This window comes from Topomyia yanbarensis, chromosome 1, assembly GCF_030247195.1.
Source record: "Topomyia yanbarensis strain Yona2022 chromosome 1, ASM3024719v1, whole genome shotgun sequence".
NCBI classification, from domain to species: domain Eukaryota; kingdom Metazoa; phylum Arthropoda; class Insecta; order Diptera; family Culicidae; genus Topomyia; species Topomyia yanbarensis.
In genome coordinates this window covers 151,331,459-151,354,382 of record NC_080670.1, presented here as the reverse complement: position 1 = coordinate 151,354,382, position 22,924 = coordinate 151,331,459, and the positions used below count along the sequence as shown (strand labels likewise).

General features: G+C 37.3%; 2 protein-coding genes across 3 annotated transcripts in view; one reads left to right on the top strand and one right to left on the bottom strand.

Moving 5' to 3' along the window:
• The window catches only part of LOC131677293 (serine/threonine-protein kinase S6KL), a 69,555-nt gene that overhangs the window by 21,489 nt on the left and 25,142 nt on the right, over positions 1-22,924 (top strand). The window lies entirely within an intron of this gene.
• Positions 5,740-22,851, bottom strand: LOC131677222 (protein SON-like). Of its 2 annotated transcripts, none has more exons than XM_058956935.1 (3): positions 22,713-22,851; positions 22,389-22,525; positions 5,740-7,303 (listed from the first exon to the last, which is right to left on the bottom strand). In XM_058956935.1, the coding sequence occupies exon 3, from the start codon at positions 7,300-7,302 to the stop codon at positions 6,418-6,420; it is 885 nt and encodes a 294-aa protein (XP_058812918.1). In that variant the 5' UTR covers position 7,303; positions 22,389-22,525; positions 22,713-22,851; the 3' UTR covers positions 5,740-6,417. The 2 variants fall into 2 exon arrangements, with proteins under 2 accessions (XP_058812918.1, XP_058812924.1); XM_058956941.1 differs by having other exon boundaries at positions 22,389-22,521; positions 22,713-22,828.

The window sequence follows — 22,924 nt, the reverse complement described above, 5'->3', positions numbered from 1 at the left end:
AACCAAGTGGGGAAGTGGCCCGTACTTTAACGAAGAAAGCAAGTGGCTTGGAAGATCGAACTTGTTACATCTCCAGGAGGACGAGTGGCCTTGTACAATAAAACTTACGGTCGCCACAAGTGAAGAAATGCGCCCGTCGGTGTTCCATCACGTAGTAACTGAACCTCTCATATTCTACCAACGTTTCTCCCGATGGGTAAGGATGCATCGCACGATGGCCTACGTTCTTCGATTCCTAAATAATATTCGGCAGAATCACCGAAAACTATCCAGGCCTTTAGCGCAGGAGGAACTTAAAGCCGCGCGAGAAGCCATCCTGAAACAAGTCCAGTTCGAAACGCATAAAGATGAGGTAATAACGTTGCGGAATAACAGAAGTCTACCTATAGATCAAAGAAAGTCGCTAGAGAAGGAGAGCGTACTGTACCAATTCATGCCGATGCTGGACGACAAGGGCTTGTTGAGACAGAGTAGCCGGGCACGAAAGGCTACATATTTACCGTTCGATACACGTTTTCCTATTTTACTGCCGATGGAACATAACGTGACAACGCTCTTAACTGATTGGTATCACTGTTATTATCGCCACGCTAACATGGAAACGGTTTTCAACGCAATGCGACAGTGTTATATGATCGCAAGACTTCGAACTTTAGTACGGAAGGTGTCACAGGCGTGCCAATATTGTAAAATTCTCAAAGCTCAACCGAGAATCCTCCGATCGCTCCGTTACCCACGGCGCGTTTAGCTAATCACGTTCGCCCGTTCACCTATGTAGGGATAGACTATTTTGGTCCACTTCTGGTGAAGATTGGAAGGTCAAGTGTCAAACGATGAATTGATTTATTCACTTGCCTAACTGTCAGCGCTGTCTACTTGGAGATCGCTTATAGCATGTCTACCGCATCCTATATATCGTGCATCAGAAGATTCGTTTCTCGTCGCGGATCACCGATTGAGTTTTTCACAGACAATGGGACCAACTTTCAAGGAGCCGATAGAATTCTTCGAGAGCAGATTAGCCAAGGACTGTCGGCCACATTTACAAAAACATCGACCAAATGGACCTTTATTCCACCTGGAGCCCCGCACATGGGTGGAGTGTGGGACCGTTAAGTACGCTCTGTTAAAGCTGCTATGGGAGATGCGTATGCGGACGGTAAGCTTGACGACGAAGGACTGCTTACTTTGGTAACGGAGGTAGAGTGTTTGGTGAATACGTTCCAGTGGAGTTAAGCAGCCGCTAGTTGCTATAAACTGCCAGCCAAAATTTCTACGCGCTTCCTGGGAGCGAATTCAAGAGCAGCTGAATGTTTGAGCTGTTAAGGGAACGCTGGTTTAAAGAATACTTGCCAGATATTCGGAGGCAACCTAAGTGGTTTAGCGAAACGCGAGCTGTTAAGATTGGTGACCTGGTCTTGATTGTCGACGAGGGAAAACGCAGCGGGTGGCTGCGCGGACGCGTGATTGAGGTAATGGGCTACAATGAATGGAAGGTTCGCCAGGCTGTCCTTCGAACTCCGAGAGGTATTCTACGACGACCAGCATCAATGTTGGCGGTGTTGGACGTGGGCATGGAGAGTGCAGTCTCGGCAAATAGCAAGAGGCACCCGGAGGAGGATGTAAACGCATCTGAGGATCCGGCAACCCTGATCACCGATAACAATCAGCTCGCCAATATATAGGGGAGGGACTTTAGCAAACGTCAAAGTGAAATTACAGAAACGTGCTAACCATTTTGCTGCTAAAATCATTACATTCTGTGAAACATAACTTTTAAATACCTAAACTTAAACTAATTTGGTTTCTTTATAACAGATGAAGTTTCTAAGCAAAAATTTAGTACACCTCATTTAATAGACCGTAGGAACAGTGAGGCCACTGAAAAGCATGTACAATTTAATTACAATGTTAACTAATATGAAAACTTATACCTATACTTTGCTAGTTTTGAAGCTACTAAACATACGGCTCTCAAAAATCGGGGCTACGCTTCTTACTGGTCTACAACAAAGAACAGTTAGAGTGTCTGCTCGAAATGTATGAACCCGATTAGCTTTATTCATCCCTTAATTCAAGTTAGAAGTTAAACCAGGGTTTACATCTCGGAATGAGACTAAATATGGCTGCACTAGATAGTAATCTTTATGCAAAAAGTCCGGGGAATACATTGATGATCGGAATAATTGCACGAAATGTGGGTAACCGTTTTGCCCCAATTCTTCTCATAACTCCAGTTTAAAGTTAATCCGGGCTCTACATTTCAGAAAAAGGCTAAGTGCAGCAGATTAGAAGTATTTTTAAGTAAAAAATCGCTTGAATATTGTTAGAAAGACCGCACAAAACGTGTGGATTCGTTTTATCCCAATTTTTCTCATAATTCAAGTATGAAGTTAAATCTGGCTCCACATTTCAGAGAGAGGCTGAATACGACTGATCAAATGTATTAATTCTTATATTCTTATCTGGGGAATCGATTAAAGACAGTTGCAATGATCGCACGAAACGTGTGCTTCCGTTTTACCCCAGTTCCCATTACTTAAGGTGCTTGCTCTACAGGCTGAGTGCGGCATATTAAAAGTAATATTTGTTATTTGTGAAAAGCCGAGAAATGATAAACCTGATTAAATTTCGGAAGCAGGCAGATCGCGGCTGATCAAAAGTAGTGTGTTTTACATAAAAATGTTCAGAGAATCGATTGCAGATAGCTAGACTGATCGTCTGGAAGTTCGTAATCATTTTACCCTCATTATTCACATAACTGAAGTTTGCAGTTGAGCATGACTATATCTACCGGAAGGAAGATTATGGCTAATTGGAAATATTTATTATATATTTTTATTATTGGTATTTATTATATACAAAGTCCAAGGAATAAATCATCGATAGTTAGAATGACATCACGAAACAAGCTTTCTCATTTAACCTCAAATCCAAGCCTGCCTTAGTGGTCAAAAGCTAATTTAAGTGGTAGCATATGTGTTAGGGAAAGAATGAGAATGAAATGGATTTACATGATTCGTGTGATCAAGGTAATTTTGTGCAATCGAATCTCTGGGATTTTTAAATAAGAAATATTACGTTTAATCTCCGCATTCAGCCTTTTTCCGAGAAGTACAGTCATGTTATGGGATGAATTGGGGTAAAACAGGCAGGGCTGGCGGAAAGCATGGGTAGTATGGGTAGTGCTAAGCACTCGAAAATAACCGAGTGGATAATTACCCACTCGAAATTTTAGACTATTTCAAAAAATTTAGATGTGCAACGCATATATCTCGCGCTACACACATTTGAAAACATCGATGTACCACAATTTCACTTGCATAAACGAACGTGATTTAATGTGAATGTAATGTAAGCGTATGCATTGCGAAAAGGGAAAAAATCCTTATTAATGGACCCCTCACCCTATGCTTTCTACCCACTCGGGCGTAAAGTGTTTCGCCGCCCCTGAAAACAGGTACACACGTTGTGTGCGGTCATTCTAACTATGTTCAATCGTATCCCAGGGTTATTGCACATTAAATTACTTTTGATCAGCCTGTTTCTGAAATCTTGAATTAGGTATAACTTGGCACTTGTGTGGAAAGTTATACCTAATTCAATTGGGGTGATACGGGTACACACGTTCATTCTAACTACCTCCAATCTAGGCCCGGACGTTTTAACACAGGAATTACTATTTTTGAACAGCCGCATTCAACCTCTTTCTGAAAGTTGGTACCAGGTTTAACTTCATGCTTGAGTTATGGGAGGAATTGAGGTAAAACGGGCACACATGTTTTTTTTGCGGTCATTGTAACTATCTTTAATCGGTTCCCTAGACTATTTAACATAAAAACTACTTTTGATCAGCCACTTTCAGCCCATTTTCAGAAATGTTGATTAAGGTACAACTTCACACTTGTGTTATGGGAAGAATTGGGGTATTTTGTAAATGGAATGAATTGGCGTATTATTGGGAAGAATTAGGGTACCAACACTAGTATTATGGGAAGAATTGGGGAAATAATGAATCTGTACAACTTTACACATTTATTATGAGAAAAATTGGAGTAAAACGGGTACCCGTGTTTCGTGCGGTCATTCCAACTATCTGCAACAGATTCCCCGGACTTTTTCGACTAAGAACTACTGCATTTAGTTTTAACCGAAATATGAAGCCTTTACGCGAGAAAAGTTTGAACAACGTTTGAATTTATGTAAATACATGAAGCTGAAACTTTTTTTTATTAAGGAGGATGGCGGTGATCATGATGAAAGTCCAACAGATCAACTAAAATCCCAAAACTCAAAAAAAAATCCATTAGTATATGAGTATTCCTCGTACTTTATCGATTAGTTGATTAAATAATATTTTTACCTGCATCCGGGAACGTTCACTCAAAAAAATGTAAACGTTATGTCTATTGATTTTACACATGGATTTTTGCAATTAGCTGAGGCATATATACACTATTTGCTGGCACATTAACCTAATAAGTGTATTTACAAGAAATATTAATCTTACATTCACATTTCATAACTATAATGCACATAAAACCAGATTCTATAACAATACGCACATATAACTTATGTGTGTGCATACATAGTTTATACAGTTGGCACATAGAAGGTATGTGTGCTCATGATAACATTAGCATTTCTTCTTCATACGGATTTCAAGTGGTTTGAAGCGATTTAACATTTGGATTTTTATCAGTGTTCTTCCGAAAAAATTGATCTAAAAATTTCATCAAAAAATTCTGATCCACAAAATAAAAAATTATACATAAAAAAGGAATCGTTCAGATACGAGAAAAAATAAATGAAAAAAATGAAGAAAGTCGGCAATCGTGATCATGGAAAAGCCATTTTTGGAAAAACGATATTTCGAGGTAATCGAGTTTAAAATTTCATTTGCTCTTGGTGGACGAACCCCGCTTTGAAGCGTTGTAACTTTTGATCTATCGCTCGGATCTTACTAAAAATTTGGGAAAATATTCTCAAGGAATTGTACTTTCAGATAAAGAAATGATTTTTTCGTCTTTTCGAAAAATAAATGGGTATGTATTTCGGTAAAATGGGTATACACGTTTCGTGAGATTATTTATAACTTTTTTCAATCTATTCTTTGAACTTTTTACATAAGAAATACTAACTTTGGTCACCCGCATTCAACTTTCTTCCGAGTTATATATTGCCGCTATAAGCATAACTGTCCCATGTGCTATAGGATTCCATATACACATGGGACAATTATGCGTAGAGCGGTAGTATATTCAGTTTTGAATAAAAACTAAAGCAGGGTTAAAACTAGCATAGCGTACCGTGTGGTCATCGTAAACGCTAGCAATCATTTGCTAGTTAGGCCCTTTTCAATCAGTCCTTTTGAAATCAGTTAAGCCGTTTTATAATCAGTTAAGTCATAAAAATCATTTAGGCCCTTTTGTAAATTGTAAAATCGTTATCAAAATTCTTCATAGTCTATTGTTCTGTTGTGTACGTGTTCGGGCAGATATTTTTAATAGAAAACATGAAAATTCGATTTATTTACATTTAGCAGTTAGGCCCTTTTAAAATTTTTGGATAGAGCTGAAAATATTTTCTCAGTTCATTCTGGTTTTGAATTAAACTTAGTCATGTGACTGGAATGGGTAATAATGCATTGAATTTGGACGATTTTTGAGCGAAAGTATCATTATAAACCTATTCGGGGGTTCGAGGTAAAAGAGATTCTTTCAATTAAAACACGTGGGATAAATAACTTAAGATATATTTTACTTTATTACACTTCACTTTTACATTTGTCATGTACTTTTATGTATAATTTTCAGTCTACACAGAAGTTCGCTATTAGGGGTTTGAATTCGATGACTTGGAAGAAAGGCAAGCACTGGTTTCTTACATATTGCGATTCACTACAGTTTCTCCCCTCTTATCCGACCTTAGTGTTTCCGACTCACAAGCCTTCAAACGTCTAAGTTTGCATTTTAAACACCTGTTAAGTTTGTTGCATCTCACTAGACTAATTCGGTATATATCAAATAGGGAAGGTACCGTACGTTTATGCTACTAGAACCTATACCAAAATGTTGTCTTAGCTCAATGCGTGAATTGTTTTGGTTCCTTCCAATTGTTCTTAGTTTCATTATTTATTAGTGTTTTATCAAATATATAACGAATTTTTAGTTATTTAACCCATCCTAGACGTAACAAAAGATGTTTCTCCGTGAGTTCTATCATAACAGATTTTAGATGTGCAGCAATTTGTATCAGTTTAACAATACACTATACTTGGTATGTGTTCATTGACAGTTTTGTGATTTTGAAAATTTATTGTTTCTGGTGGGGGACAGAAAGAGTAAGGTTTGAATAAGGAAGTAAGTGTAATTGGCACAATAACTCGCATTCTGAAGATCATAAATAGTGCAGCGTTTATGATTTGTCTTCGTCTGATTCTTGGCTCTCTTTACTTTCCTCTGAGCTATCTTCCTTCGGTTTAGTGGTCGCGGCAGGTACCACTGCGGGTACAACGGAGGCGGATACAGCGGAAGCGGGTACAACGGCGGCAGGTGCAACAGCTGCGGGTTCAACGGCGGCAGATTCGACGGCAGGTACAACGGCTGCGGTAGTAATTTCAGTTTTCATTTCTGCAGAAGCGGTAGTGGAAGCTATGGCAGGTCCAGCAGTTGAAACTCCAACTGCTTCGGTTGTGGGCTTAGCAACCTCTGCGGATGTTTCGTCGGTTGCAACTGTCTTTGCTTCAACTGCATTCTCTTCTACAGTAGTAGCCAGAGTGGTTACAGAGACGGCTTCTTGAGTCTCGTCAGTTTCTTTAGTTTCTTCCTGTTCGTCGCTAGTGCGAATGGGACGAGCGATCTCATCCGAAGCAACAGCTGCGGGCTCTACCGCATCCGCAATTTTAACAGCATCATCCTTGTTGTCGGAGTTAACTTGGGCAGTCTCTGCCTCATTAACCGGTACCGCGGCAACTACATCGCTCGCTGCTCTAGCTTGTACATCTCGAACTTCCTCTACTTTATTGGCTTCATCTTCTGCAGTTTCGAACCGCTCGGCTGGAACGGGATCAGCGGACAATTCCGTAGTAGTCGGTGCTTCTGTTTGTAAGTCGATAGTAGATTCCGTGGCACCTGGGGTACTGATGTTTGTATTCGCAACTGGTTCTTCTGGAGCGGGCACTATCTCGACTGCTGGTTCTGCAGGCACTTCAACGGGTTTTATGCCTTCGAGAGTCTGAGGCAGGGGTGATGTGTGAACTAGTGCAACTAGTGTTGCGAATAGTACTAGTTGGAGTTTCATTCTGGAAAAGAGGAAAAAAGAATTAGGTTAGTCTTTCCTGATGTCATTTGATGTTTACCAATATTGCGGCAAATTATGAGAATATGTATTAAATGAAAAATGTTAGCGTGGGTAAACTGTAGGCTATGTTTTGAAATTAGTGTTCTCATTATCACCCTATCCATATGATTCTGTGAGTTAGAGCATCGACTAATTTCTCGTTTCAATGCATTATATTAAATAATGTGATGAAAATTTGAACACTGAATTTGTACACTACCCCTCCCCTCCGCGTTTTTAGTTCCAGTTTTGGCGGCCGTCTACCATGGGAAACGTCGTTTTCAAAAAATTTATAATCTGAATTGAAAGAATTAGCTTTGTTATTTTCTATCATTTTCGTATAGATTCAAAATTCTTGAAGTTCAATCCATTATTAAGCTAACACGGGAGGCCTACACGGGGAAAATGTGAACACGCGTTCCGCATAAAAAAAAGTTCAACAATGCACAGCCTCTTACTTTTCGTTATTAATCTTTTGGCAGGGCAGGCTGGCGCGTTCAGGAACAAGCGAAATCGCTTTAGAGCACGGACGGGGACGACTGTTCGTTTAGGCGACTTCCGGAAGGTTCAACTCGCTTTATATTTCAACAAATCTCTACTACCTTTGCTCACTCCCACCTCTTTGCCTAGTCACCTAAACGCACCAATGCAAATCATATATTATTCTTATTTTTCTGCATAATGTAGGGCTATTTTTCTACACATGCTGTGTAGCTTTATTAGAAGGTAATTTAATACAAAATGCCGATTATATTTCGCTGAGAAGAAGTTGATGGCCCACTTAGGATGCAGGACCATATAGGACTTTATGTTCAGACAATCAGCCGGCATGAATAATGAAGCGGCATTAGTTAGGGCCATTGCCCTACTTTCTAGAAAGAAAACTATGTGTATTTATAATGACGAACAAGCGTTTTTTGCATAATAAAATTATAAATAACATGCGCTACTAAAGTAGCGAAAATTGAATATTTTTGGTCGTAGGTCTAATTATGCGAGCACACACGAGAAGTATTGATGTCGATAGGAATAATATTATGTTCACAAGTATTTTAAGGAACTAAAAGGCAATGTGCAATAATATTGATTTAAGCATAAGCAAGCAGAACAAATTGAGATTGTAAAATGTTCATTGGAACAACATGCTTGGGAATAACATGATTAGCCACATTGTACAATCTATAATGATCCCTGCGTGCTGTTCAATACTGACGCCGCGGCAGTATGCAGATCTTATGGGAAAGGAAGGAATGTTAGTTCGATACATGTCGCTGCTACAGAACGAGGAATCCTCTACATCTCGACATGTATCGCGGGAAGGGGAGAGTTTTTAATAAGTACGATAATAGCATTATCATGTAATAATTGCTCTACGCAGCCTGTTGCCGAGAATTCTGGAAATTTATCTTTTGTCGAATTAATACGATTGGCCAAATAAGCAACTTGAACTCGGGACGGCCGACTATGAGGAGCATTGCTTATATTTTAATAAATCGGCATAGTTCATTTTACTATCACGTGACCAATTTTACGTGGGTTCTGTCGTGTCGGTGCTAATTTTATTCTGCAATCGCTTGAATAAAATGCGAAATCTTACACAAGAGTGTGCGCCTTAATTTTTTGTGTCAGGTAATATTTTTATAGATAGTTGTAATATACATATGTATTATACATTAGGGTGGGGCGTTGTTATATGGAAAAACGTAATCATAGCCACATTAACCGAGCACAGCACTTTTTTGGTACCTTTTGGGGTCCCAAACAACTGTGCAAAATTTGGGGTCGATTGGTGTTGACCCGGCGTGGCGCATTGCGTTTGAAATTTGTATGGAGATTAGTATGGGAAAACCTACATTTTTGCATTTTTAATTCTATAGACTACAATTCTTCCTGTAGTATGCCAACAAATAGATAGAAGTATAGTCCAGGATATGCTGAACAACTTTGCTGAAGAATGTATATTGTTAGAATGCCTCTAAGCCAAGTTATAGCTGTTCAAAGTTCGATACATCGAATTAAATGCCAAAAATCAGATTTATTGCCAACACTGCGGGTGTACCAATGGTATTTCATATAGCATTCCAAAATAACATTATATATTTTATATTTACCACATTGGAATGTTTGGATGAATTATTCAAAAGCCTTAGCTCAATTTCATGAGCGCAGATAGTTGAGCAATAGGGCGTAGTGAGGGGTGAGGGGGGGGGGGGGGACTTTAATATGTAGAAATTCGAACTGGAATATTGTAGAGTTCGAATGTTCAGACGAATTATTTCAAAATATTTACACAATGCCCTACGCATAATAGTAACGATGAAATAAAACATACTGCATCCTTTTGCCTTGACTTTTATCAATAGAAGTTACGTTACAGACTGAATCAACTGATGTCCAGTTGATATGTCAGAGGATTGCATTGAATATATTTCAGTTTAATACGCACTATGATTTGATGGGATGCTCATTTCGATGCTGTTCGATCACCTGAAGCAAAAATTAATGTAGGGATGGGGTAGATTTCATGTTGAAATCCAGAAATTAGCTTCACGCCTCGTGATCGAACAGCATAGAAATGAGCATGCTATCAAATCATGCATATTATACCGAAATATAATCCTCTGACACATCAACTCAACATCAGTTGATTCAGTCTGTAACATAACTTCTATTGATAAAAGTCAAGGCAAAAGGATAGAGTATGTTTTATTTCATCGTTACTATTATGCGTAGGGCATTGTGTAAATATTTTGAAATAATTCGTCTGAACATTCCAACTCGACAACATTTCAGTTCGAGTTTCTACATATTAAAGTCCCCCCCCCCCTCACCCCTCACTACGCCCTATTGCTAAACTACCTACGCTCATGAAATTGAGCTAAGGCTTTTGAATAATTCATCCAAACATACCAATGTGGTAAATCTAAAATATATAATGTTATTTTGGAATTCTATATGAAATTCCATTGGTACACCCGCAGTGTTGGCAATATAAATGATTTTTGGCATTTAATTCGATGCATTGAACTTTGAACAGATATAACTTGGCTTAGAGACATTCTAACACCATACATCCTTCGGCAAAGTTGTTCAGCATATCCTGGACTATACTTCTATCTATTTGTTGGCTTACTACAGGAAGAATTGTAGTCTGTAGAATTAAAAATGCAAAAATGTAGGTTTTCCCATACTAATCTCCATACAAATTTCAAACGCAATGCGCCACGCCGGGTCAACACCAATCGACCCCAAATTTTGCACAGTTGTTTGGGATCCCAAAAGGAACCAAAAAAGTGCTGTGCTGAAAAAACGATCATTTTGCCCCACCCTATTATACATATGCATGTATAATGGTTTCGTAGTAAGAGGGGCTTTTATTAATATTAAACTGCAAAAATAATATCAAAACAGGAATGGAAAACTGAGTTTTTTCCGTAGCATTAGTACAACAGAATGCCGATTCTAAGCAAATAATAATAGAAGGCCGATTCTTTGTGCATCACTTTCGCGTGCGATTTTATTATTGTTACGTGAACTACTAGTTATGTATAGTAAGTACTAATATAGCATAAAATATGAGATAGCTGACAATACTAAAGTTCTGAATGAATGAAGGTATAGAGTACGACGAACATGAAGTTCGAGTATTAGGATTTTTCTCAGCCACCAACGGCATGGACCAATTGTAACTCATACTGGCCTCAGCTTGAGGAATGGGGTATGACATTTTACACGAAGAAATATTCTTAAGAACACTTAGAGAAACTTGTATATTCACGTTCTCGTAGACGCATACAATCTCATCATTGACCTTCGAAGGACCGAATTGTGCTGGTAAAATTAGCGCACGATTGTGCAGCGTCACCGATTCCAAACGATAGACTTACAGTTAACTGAACCTGCATAAGAATTCAACAGACGAAAAATGACACGTTCGAGATAAGCAGAGGGCAAATAATGTTGAGGATGTGGGCTGTGTTGCCTTCCCGAAAGTCGACATTGTCCGACTAAATTGAAGCAATAATACACAAGGTGATCAGAATGACTAGTCAAATGAATTCAAGAAACGTCACATACTTGAATGCAGACTTGTGGCGTTCCGCTTCTAAAGGCAATCGACGGGATGTCTAATTCAGCAAACTGCACTCGTTTACTTCCGGCATGAACGATCGGGGATGGCCCAACTAAGCAACGAACCGTCATTTATCAACAAGGGTACAAGGGATCATCTAAGGTGTTGAGCCTATTTTCGCCATGTTTCTATTACCACCCTACCCATTTAAAGCCGTTGGTTAGAGCAGCTTCTGCCATCTTTGTTCAGCGCATTGAGTCAAATGGAACACAACAATAGGGACACTGATATATATATATATATATATATATATATATATATATATATATATATATATATATATATATATATATATATATATATATATATATATATATATATATATATATATATATATATATATATATATATATATATATATATATATATATATATATATATATATATATATATATATATATATATATATATATATATATATATATATATATATATATATATATATATATATATATATATATATATATATATATATATATATATATATATATATATATATATATATATATATATATATATATATATATATATATATATATATATATATATATATATATATATATATATATATATATATATATATATATATATATATATATATATATATATATATATATATATATATATATATATATATATATATATATATATATTTATATGGTTTTCATAATATTACCATTCTGACCCGACGGTCGTTGACTTTAAATTTTGTTTAATACGACCGAGTTTTCGTGGAATACCTTCTGAAGGCGAAAACGCAGCGTAGGCTTGAGAGAAAGAGAAATCTTCAGTATCATCATCTCCGCAATTCGGTACTGCTATCACTCAACGTTTCATTTTGCAGAACAATTTAAAACACGTGGTTGAAAGTGTATACATAAAATGACTATATAGAGGTAATGCTACATCGTCGCTGTTGTGCTATCTTATGACAAACGCCATTTTGGGGTGAACTGAGTTAGATATGCCATGTTACTAAGTTTTAAAATCTCCATAAAGTCGCGTTTTCAGAATTTTGAAATTCTGCTGGGTTACTGAGATATAGCGAAACGCGATTATGACAAGCGCCAATTTCTCGAGTCATCGAGTTGTGCTATCTTATGACAAAGAAAAAAGAGACAACATTCTTAGTTTGTTGGCTTGCTATAAGCCGAAAAGCTTATGGCAAGCCAACAGATGTCTCTGATGACATAGGTAATTTCTATGCAGATCAACCATAAGCATTAACTAGGTTCTTGTCTCGGGAACAAAACTTTTCCTACTATAGTTTTTTTCTGGGAATGGTTGGCTTAAATATTCATGATTATTGAACAAATTTCCTTTTGAGATTTCCACTTGTTTTGGAAAGTATACCGAAATGTAGTGATGGATTATGCAAGAAGAACATTTGTTTCGTCTAGTCACCTGTCAACAATAACATTGTTTGATATACATTGCCTCTAAATTGTCAATGAAACCAATTTTTGTTCATTGTTTTGGAAAAACTTTGTGTTCTAGTACCATTATTTTGTAACCTGATATTTCTGCTATCGCATGGAAAAGTATAATATTGGACATAGTGATCTATAGCGCATAATTTTACGAATCAGTTATAATTCATTTTTATATGAAATCTTATGTACACATTTGTGACACGTCATACATATTTTATCATCAATACACACTTATGACACGTATGTGAGCGACTTTGGTTTACATTTTAAGCAAAAACTGTAAATATAGTCAACCGATCTTCGCACAAATCGAGAGATTACTTCAGAAAAGATAGAAGCATCGAATGCCTTCTCCGAAAAGCTTCCAACATTTATAAATTTTAAGATATTCAATCTCAAAATTTAAAAATCGTTTTTCTCGAAAAGTGCTAAATGGCGTTTGTCATAAGATAGCACAACAGCGACGACATGACCTATCACCGCGTACCCTACACGAGCTAATTGTAAAATACATGTCGCAATAAGGAGAAGTAGTACACTATAAAGCTCAAAACTCGCGGAATTACTATTAAACAGAATATGGTATGCACCCATGAGGGGCAAAGTCTTACTTGCAAGTACTGTAATCAGAACAGCCACAGAAACCTTGCGCGGAAGATACAGAAGAGAATGCTTCTCAATCGATTGTCAACTCATCGACGGAAAACCAAACCAAAGCAGAGTTTTCAATACGAACACCTGAACCACAAACGGTGGTTAAATTTATGGCAGCTGCTCAGGCTGTAATGCCAATCGCAAAAGAACCATCTAGCACCTGAAAATCAATTGTGAGTAACATCGGTGAGAAAGTTAATAGCAATGATGACGGATTTACAGTGGTCACCCTTAAGCGTAAGAAGCAGTGAAGAACATCAGATAGCGATCACCAAGGCAGCTTTAATGATAATCGGCCCTATTCTGCGCGGCGTGTGATGTGAGACGACTAATCTGACCTCACTCTATGTGACGTTTCTCACCCAATTCTGAAGAGACACTTCGGTTGATGTCAGACGCCCATTTATCCGGAATGGAGAATCTCACCTCACCCGAGTCGACTCTAAAAATGAGGTGAGTTTAGTCACCTCACGTCACACGCCGCGCAGAATAAGGCCACATGATTTTAACGTGACGTACAGGCAAGAATCTAAGGCCCCCACTGACGCAGTAGGCGAGAAGACAAACGTTTCCCCGTCGCGAAAGAATGTCTCCGCTCATACTAGAAAACTGAGTGCTCGAGATCCAACGGGAAATCAATAATATTTTGTTCATTTGTATTTTTTGCATAGTGTAAACATATCAAAGATGCACGGTTCCGTTAAGCTACCGCTAAGAGCCGTGACCAATCAAATCAAAATTTTAAATGCAAAAAATTGAATCCGAAGGAAAGCGGTGTATATCATAGCTCAAAATCTAGTGGATCGTTTTGAAATTTTGCACAGTTCTTCTTTACATGAATCTCAGAGTTTTTACCAAAAGTATTGTTCCTAATATTTTTACAATAACAGTCGACTTTGTTTCTAACGAGAATTGGATTTTTGAAATCAAAAGACATAAAAAGTGGTCGTTTTATGAGTAAAATAATTGAAAACCCGCAAACGGTCGATCATTTCTATTTATAATTATTGGTGCGGTAAAACTAGAGCATTGCAATGCGCCGGACCTCTAAGGCCCCTTGCCTTTCGAGGGTTAAGGTGTTTGGGCCTTCTACCCGCAAAAATAAAACAACCCATAAGTTCTTTCAACTTACTTTTGAGTTGTGTGTCGCTTTCGCACTTATTAGTGCTGTCAAAAACAAAACGAGAGATTCGACTCAGTCGAGGTCTTCCGTGCAGTAAGGTACTTTTGAGTTGAGTTATACTCAAAATTAAAATTTTCAAACAAAGCTCCTGTTTGTTTGCACGAATTATTTTACCGTGTCAATAATTGTTATAAAATGATAGATAATATGACTTGATAATGTGCTTATCGCCCTTGTTTGTCGAAACATTCCGCAAAAGAATTTTAGTATCAAGAATTGGATTTCGTTTTGGTGTGTTGTTATCAACTAATGTAATCACTTATTATAACTGATCTATATCTATTATCATGCTGTAATCATACAAGTCATCACGAATAATTCAATTTTATTTTTCACGAATTCATCAACGAAGTTAATTCTACTTAAGTCCTGAATATCGACTATTAGCAGTTTATGATAAATCGCCATTTGGGGGCAATGGCATAATCAGAAGATTAACCGAAAAACGACATTTATCGATTCGTAAAAAATGCACAATGGTCCTTCCATTGTGAATCAAGTGCAATGCACGCATATTGGATATGTGATTAAAATTGCTCGCACCCTTTGGTATTCTTTGCAACTTTCACTTGTCTCACCTTCGTAGTGATCCTTTGCGCGATCGCAGAATGCAGAATCACTGCCCTCTAATTGGAATCATCAATGCCCAAAACCACCTAATGCACTTGAGCGCAAAACTCTCACCATTACCTCGAGGTAACTATTACCCAATCGGATCAGAAAGCAGCAACGAGGGAATCAAAACATCCAAACGGGTGGCATCTCTGAACGGCATTCATTTGACGAACTGCTGTTGTACCACCAGTCTGCAATTACTGGCGATTGGCGAAGAAGATCGACGACTTTATCGGCTCGCCCGTTCATAGTTTCATCTTAATTGGACCAAGTGAATCGCCGCGACCTTTGAAATTGGATTCTTACTGTGCCGGTGCGGTGTAGTGAGTCGGAAAATGAACAAATTGCTTCCTCGAGAGATGGCCAAGCAACAGCAAAAAAATGCAGATGCCGTAGAAGGGGATTCCTCGGAAGGCTGAGCCTCGAATAAACGTACAGTTTAATTTATCTTGCCGTTCCTCGTTTTTTGTGTGGGTCGTTTTGGGCCGTGTACGATGAAGATGTTCGCGGATCATGATCGTGGCCTTGAGCGAGAACGTGGTCGTAGATGGATGAATACCAGTGGTTCTGCGCATTTTACTAACAAGTGCGCACGTTATGCCCGATAGATAATTTACTGCGCTCTGTTTCGCAGAAAGGAATCACGTGGTTGCAAGTATTCACAAGTGTCAATGACATGAGTAAAGCTCGGCCACTTGGTAATTAACGCAGCTGCTGTACTATTCAAGTGGATCAACAGGGAATATAGCATTATTATTGCGTGAGCTTGTCTGAAAAATATATTGAGATTTTGTGTAAGCATTTGAAGATTTGATGTTCTTATTGCCTTTTTTATTACGTCTCGGTGAACAATCCAATATTCATCATGTTCCTATTACTACCGTAGAAATTTTAACATGTTGAAATTATGTCTGCTATCTCTGTTCAACCACAGAGAACAGATATATAAGCCAGAACAAAATTTTCTGAAAAACCTGTGTAAACATTTAAATGAAAATACGTTGAAAATCACCATTGCATACAGCTTTGCATGCATGAATCACCATTGTATTCAAGTTTACGCGCAACGTCCGTATAACGTTTGCTGGCCGATCGTAGCGCCGGCTAGCGGCAAGTTGCTACTTGCTGGTAGCATTCAAATCGACAGTTTTATTTCTTACACATTTTGAACAGTTTGTTTGTATGTCAGTTCTCAATGGTTCAAGTGGTAGGGTTCGTACGTAATTCGTACGCCATAAATGCACAACAGGTTTGTTATTGTATACTGTTTTCTGCTAAGATATTTATATTGATTGTGGGTTGAGTAAAGGACATCATTCAATCCCTACTACAGAAATGTGTAGACGTTTTCAACTACACTTTCTTCTATTCAAATTTCATTATTTTTCTGGGCAGTCTAGTGCTTAATCTGCCCTTACGCCAAACTAACAGTTACAGTGATTGTTCATGAGCTTACTAACTTTCCCGGTGTTTAGCGAACACAATATCAGAACTAGGAAGCTAAAAGTCATGAAACAATTACAATGACTATGAAATTGGAATAGTGCTTGGGAAAACTAGTATTTGACATCAAATGTAGTCCGAAGCGCAGTCTCCGATATTCTCTTTCAATCGGTTTTTACACTTTTGAGCGTGTCTAATTCCTTTCAGTTAAAGTTAAAATGAACAATAATTCTAGGATATCAAATCATAGTAATCGATTCTCTATCACCGTCAATTTATTAGATACTAGCTAATACCCATCGCGCGTTGTTGTGACTTTCAACGAAATAGGATTTTGTTCTGAATCGCCATCTGGCGGGCAGATAATCCTTAACCAATAGCTCACAAACACGCTCCATAACAAACGCCTACTATGTACAAATGTTTACGGCAATCGGTTAAGCCGTGTAGGAGTCTATAAATCATATACATACAAACATTGACTTTTATATATATAGATAGATAGATATACAGGGGAAGCAATAAAATGGAGTTTTTCATTGAAAAACACCGGGGCAGTGGATTGCACTGGTATTGCATTTTCTAGCAGAAGAGCAGGCCACTTGGCGTGTTTCATTCCTATTTCTGCAAGAAAGTGCAAACCCAGTTTTTTTCAATAAAAAACGACATAAGTAGAGGAAAGCTTCAATTCTGTGCATCTTAGGAGATGAGCGAATCCCAAAAGGTGGAGCTTCGGCCAAATACTGATTTTTGGTTTCCTCGTATTAGACGCAGTCGCCTGTATCCAGTTTCATCATATCAACCAGATAGTACTGATACCGTTCAACAAATTGACACAGACAATTGTACAATAGAAAATACGTAATAACCTCATTTAATGAAAATAAGAGAAAATTTTAGTGCGCTATGATTTTGAGTTTGAAACTTATTTTAAAATTCCAACTAATTTAAAATTTATCAACAAGTTGAAAATTTTCTGAGAGGGTTCATACTTCCTGGATCCACCCCTGTGAGGTGATTATGCGGCAGGGTTGCCACTATTTTTCAAAGAAAATCTGGCATGCGGGTTAACCGACTTATTCCTTACCAGAGCTGCAAATTTTCACCTGGTTGTTTTGAACTTGAAGGAAGAATAAATTTCAAATCATACGCTACTATGTTCAATCTGCAGTTTTTCGTTAGCATAATTCATTCAAACAGCCGAGCTGCTCAATCATTTTCCATTCATTTTCGATTTAATTGACCCTGTGAATATCTCTGTACTGGGATATTGACTAGGTTTTACAAGCAAAACTACTCTGTTCATACTTTATACTGTTCGTGTAAGCTTGAAAACGCAAAATATGTCAACATTTAACCTAAACTTGCCTCTACAGAGCAGATGACAACTTTGGCTGGTGAATGAAAAAGCATCATTTTGAATTGAAGACGTGCGGTTTGGTTATGAAAATCCCGCCAACTTGAAAGTGAATGATTAAGGGTGGCTTTGAATTTGAATCATGATTGGGTTTGATTGAGCTGAAAGTTGGCATTTGAAAATGAAAATTTGCACCACTGTTCCTTACTATCAACGCAAATATTCAAATCACAAGGGGCTACCGTTATTCATTCAGGCATTCATTTATCACTCATATGAGTAAATGAGTCCCCATAGTTCGACAATAGAAACTTACATTTTCATAAGAATTGTTATTAGCAGTCACTTAATTTCCTCCGGATAATTAAATCCGCCGGAGGATGAGAGAGTTTATGCTTGCTGCCTTTCTGGCGCATATCAAACACATGACAAAACAAGTCTATTGTACTTCGTTGTCGGTATTCTTAGTAGGGGAACATGGGGAGACTTGACGAGGCGCAAAATTCTATTATTAGCTATGACGTGTTCTATTAGGTTCCTAAATTTTTTTCAAAAATATTTTTATACTTGTTTCGACCCCTAAAGGTAATTTTGAAAATTTGGAATGAAAAATACTTTCCTTATAGAAAATGTTCCGTGTTTAATAAATTTGTGTTAAATGATGTAATTTTTTTTATCAAACTTTGTATGGACATATCTACTGGACTAATAATTACTTTTTAATTACTTATATATTATTCCTTATGAAATGGTGAAATAGTTTTACATAAATCGGAACATTGTAATAGATGTTACTAACATTTGCACGACATTCTACACAACAACTAATGTTGGGGAGGCTTGACCAAGATTTTATGGGGAGACTTGACCAAGTGGAAATAAGCGGAATAAATATTCAAAATTTCTGATAGTTACTATGCTGTGGTACCTACTGTTAATGTTAAACACGTCACTAAAAATCCCACCTCAAACATCAGTCTATATCTTTTGGTACTAGTAAACAAAGTTAGCAGTAATATGACTGATTTCGTGACGTGTGAACAAGCAATGTAAGCAGTACAGTTAATGCTTGAAAGGAAATGCATAAAAAATCGAAATTTATGAAATGCAAACCTTTTATATTTTTACTGGTGCTTAAGGATCTCGACAATATGTAAAATATGAAGACAGCATGTTTTGTCTTAATTTATTGTTTTGATTTTACAAAATTCTCTTGGTCAAGTCTCCCCAGGCCTTGGTCAAGTCTCCCCATGGTGGTGAGACTTGACCAAAAAACTCATCTCTGAAAAACTTTTGTAACTTTGGAAAAAGTAAACCTAAAAATTTTAGACCTTTACGTAGGTTTACGGAAATAAAAACCAATATTACCTTCTCCGGTAAGGGAGGGGATAGTCAGTTACATTTTATCGGAACTCACGCTTTTTATGGAGACGGATTGTGCTATTTGTGGAGACGGAGCTGCGTACAAGATAATCGATTTGCCAACTACGCTATGTCCGCTCCTTGAACAGCTCCTAGCACTGCGAGAGAAGCACCTATCTTGATCAAAACAGATTTTTCATGTTCCTTGATTTTAACAAGCAATAATGACAACTACATAGGTTGCGTCCAGGTCCTCGAAATAAACAGCCAACACCATCAGCGAGGAAGGTACGATTACGACAACGAGAGTAAATGATCCCCAAGCTACAGTAGGCGACGAAGCACATGCTTATTCGCCCCGAAAGAAATTTTCACCCGTAAAAGTTCTCAGTGCGCAATGAAAAGGCAAACAATGCTTTTTTTTCTAAATTTCTTGAACAGTGTCCTGCAAAAAATATCTCGAAGATTTATTGTACAGCAAGTAGTAACATAAGATATAATCAAAATAAATTTAAGGTTTTTGACAATTCATCCAATGGATCAAGGGTTTATCCCATCAAATGTGGTATAAATAGGTGTGGCAGAATACACAGTTTGCTAACGTTGGAAACCAAAATTATGTAAACAATCCAGAAGTACAACAGGTTGACGTCATAGCGTTCACACGATTCAATGGTATGACGAAAGCAAATCGATTTATTTTGCTAAAATGTTAGATTCATCTTACGAAAACCAAAGTGTCATCTTAGCCACACCTGTATATACTATATTGGGTCACACCAGCACAAAATTTTGAATTATTATATATTGACCTTAATGGATGAGTCAGGAGTAGCTGGACTACACTAATACACATTGTTAAGGATACAATGTTGAAGATCAGGTTTTCCTTTATATTGAAGAAGTTTTACACGTATCTTTCGTAATATGAATATTTTTTTCTGGAGACTACCCAAGACGTTTATGCACAAAAACTCATATCACTGAACGAATTAATTCGTAAATCTGCTACGAATATGTTTCACACAAATGGGTGAACAAAAATATGCACAACTGACTGTCTCTTTTTCGGTTGTATAAAATTAAAAGTAATGCAAATTTATTTCAGCTATTTCTGGCTCACCCGGCTTCCGAAGTTGGTTCAACAAAAAAAAAGACACACATGCCTCGCTTCGCGCGGAATGACCCGTTCATTTGACTAAATAATTAGAAAAAATATTTTCGAATGCTGGAAAAACATCGAAAACAATAGTAATTACTCCTCACCATGAACTTCTTGAAAGCAATATAGTAGCCTCGTTTCGTTAAAAAGTTGCAATGCATGAAAGCAATGAGAACGCGGTTACTTCGTTCTATGTTGAAGACATGGACAGTCGAAATTGATGGATTTTCATACAATACCTATGGATATTTTTAACATTGTTTATTGAACTGTTTTTTAACGCTCCAAAGAATCACGTAATTGGGGGAAACTTGTAAAATATGAGGCAATCATACAAATCTATCTCTATCTCGTTTAATGTTCGTTGCTTGGAAAATGATTATTGTGCTAATCATAATGTAGTTAGTACAAGATCAAGTTCTGTAAAATGGAATATTTTAATATAACCTCTATTTTCTACTCAAAATCTGGGTTTTTCATTTTATTGACGAAAGCATGGTTTCTAATTGTCCCAGTATTATTGACACTATTAGGAAGCCGAGAGTGATTGGGCAATTTTAATATTAGAAACATAAATATGTAATTTTGGTCAAAATCTATATCGCCTTTACCAATGTCTGAAATTGGCGTTGATAAAGAACTTATTAGCGCACTAGAAAAATGTTCCTTTGACACGTAAAAACAAATTTATAACCGCACTTAATATTCACCTTTCTTGTGTCATAATGTCAAATGTTTCATCTCAAATTGGGATCAATTGACTGCAGTGGATCTCCCAAAACACCAACAAATTCTGTTCCACTCTGCCACCACCTTAGTTTACTAATTTATTATCGAAATGACTCAGCAATGAACTACCGTCGACAGCAAGGGTAGTGCACGCGTGTTTTGCATTGCTAATTTTCAGTCGGCCACAATCGTCACGGCATACTCAAGAGAGGAAGCAGGAGGAAACCTTTCAAGATTGATTTGCGCTGCGCCATTATGCGTCGCGTGCTTTTTCTCGAAACTATAGACTCGAACTTTAAAACGGATGTTGGTAGGTGGCTTCCAGAGTTCTTATTCCGACTGCTTGCTAATGATAATTCGTTTATGCAGCGCTCGTACTGGAATTATCAGTGACTCATGATGTTTAGCGATTTCGCGGTGCATCGAGTGAATTTTAAATTTGATACATCAATTGATTACCGTCAGTTCTGCTTAATTGAGGTCGTGCCACCTGGGCGCACGAGAAATTATTGTGTCGAAGAAGAATAGTGCTAATTGGAGAGATGGTTTAGATGATTATATGTGATGCAGTATTGAGCTTTGTGTTTTTATTATATTTTATTCTCAAAAGTTTTTCATATGAAAACAACAATAAAACACCCAATAATATGAGGCGAAAAACCGTTGCAACTTGGATTGTTTAAGAATAATTATTATATTTCAACGAGGAAAAAAAAGCATATCAGATATACTTCAGTTTTGCTTTTAAGGAACGTCTTTATGGATCTTAAGATTTGTTAGATTTCATCTTGCTAGAGCGAGCAACCCTTAGTCACGCTCTGTATAATGAACATAAATTATAACAATTGATCTTTTGTGCATTTTCCATTATATACGTATCACTTTCAGCACTTCAAATTTCGATCAATAAAACGTGTTGTGTCTCAATTTACATCCTTTTCATGAGATTTAAATCTATATGCTCGTGCTGTACTCACCTGAGATTTTCTTCTCGAGGTTTATGTAATGAAATTTTTATCAAATAGTATCACAATAATGCAGATTTCGTTTCCTTCCAATTGATGTTGGTTCACTTGATCTCAAATACCGGTCGAAAAGTGGTAATCCAAGCTGACTATTTCCAATTTTGAACGAATTTCCGTAAAAGAATACAAAAAAAGCTTGTTAGATTTCACCTGGTTTTACTTTAAAGCTCTCAAATATGCTACTAAATCGATTTGAAACACTATTATCAATGAAAGTCACGCACTAAAATAAAACGGATTCGGTAAACTAACTTAGAACACCGGAACGATAATCACCTTCTATACGCTTTGATAACGAGGAAGAGTTTGACTCGAACCCCAATGCTCTTCACTGCTTTTATAGGTTCTAGCCTGAATTGAAGAACTGCACTCAGGCCACCCGAAGCTAGCTTCAGTCTACCTACCCACAATTTATGGGCCGGCTGAGCTCTCGTTGTCGGTCGGTTTCCTCTCTTCCAACGGAAAATTTTCATCTTTTGCACCATGCT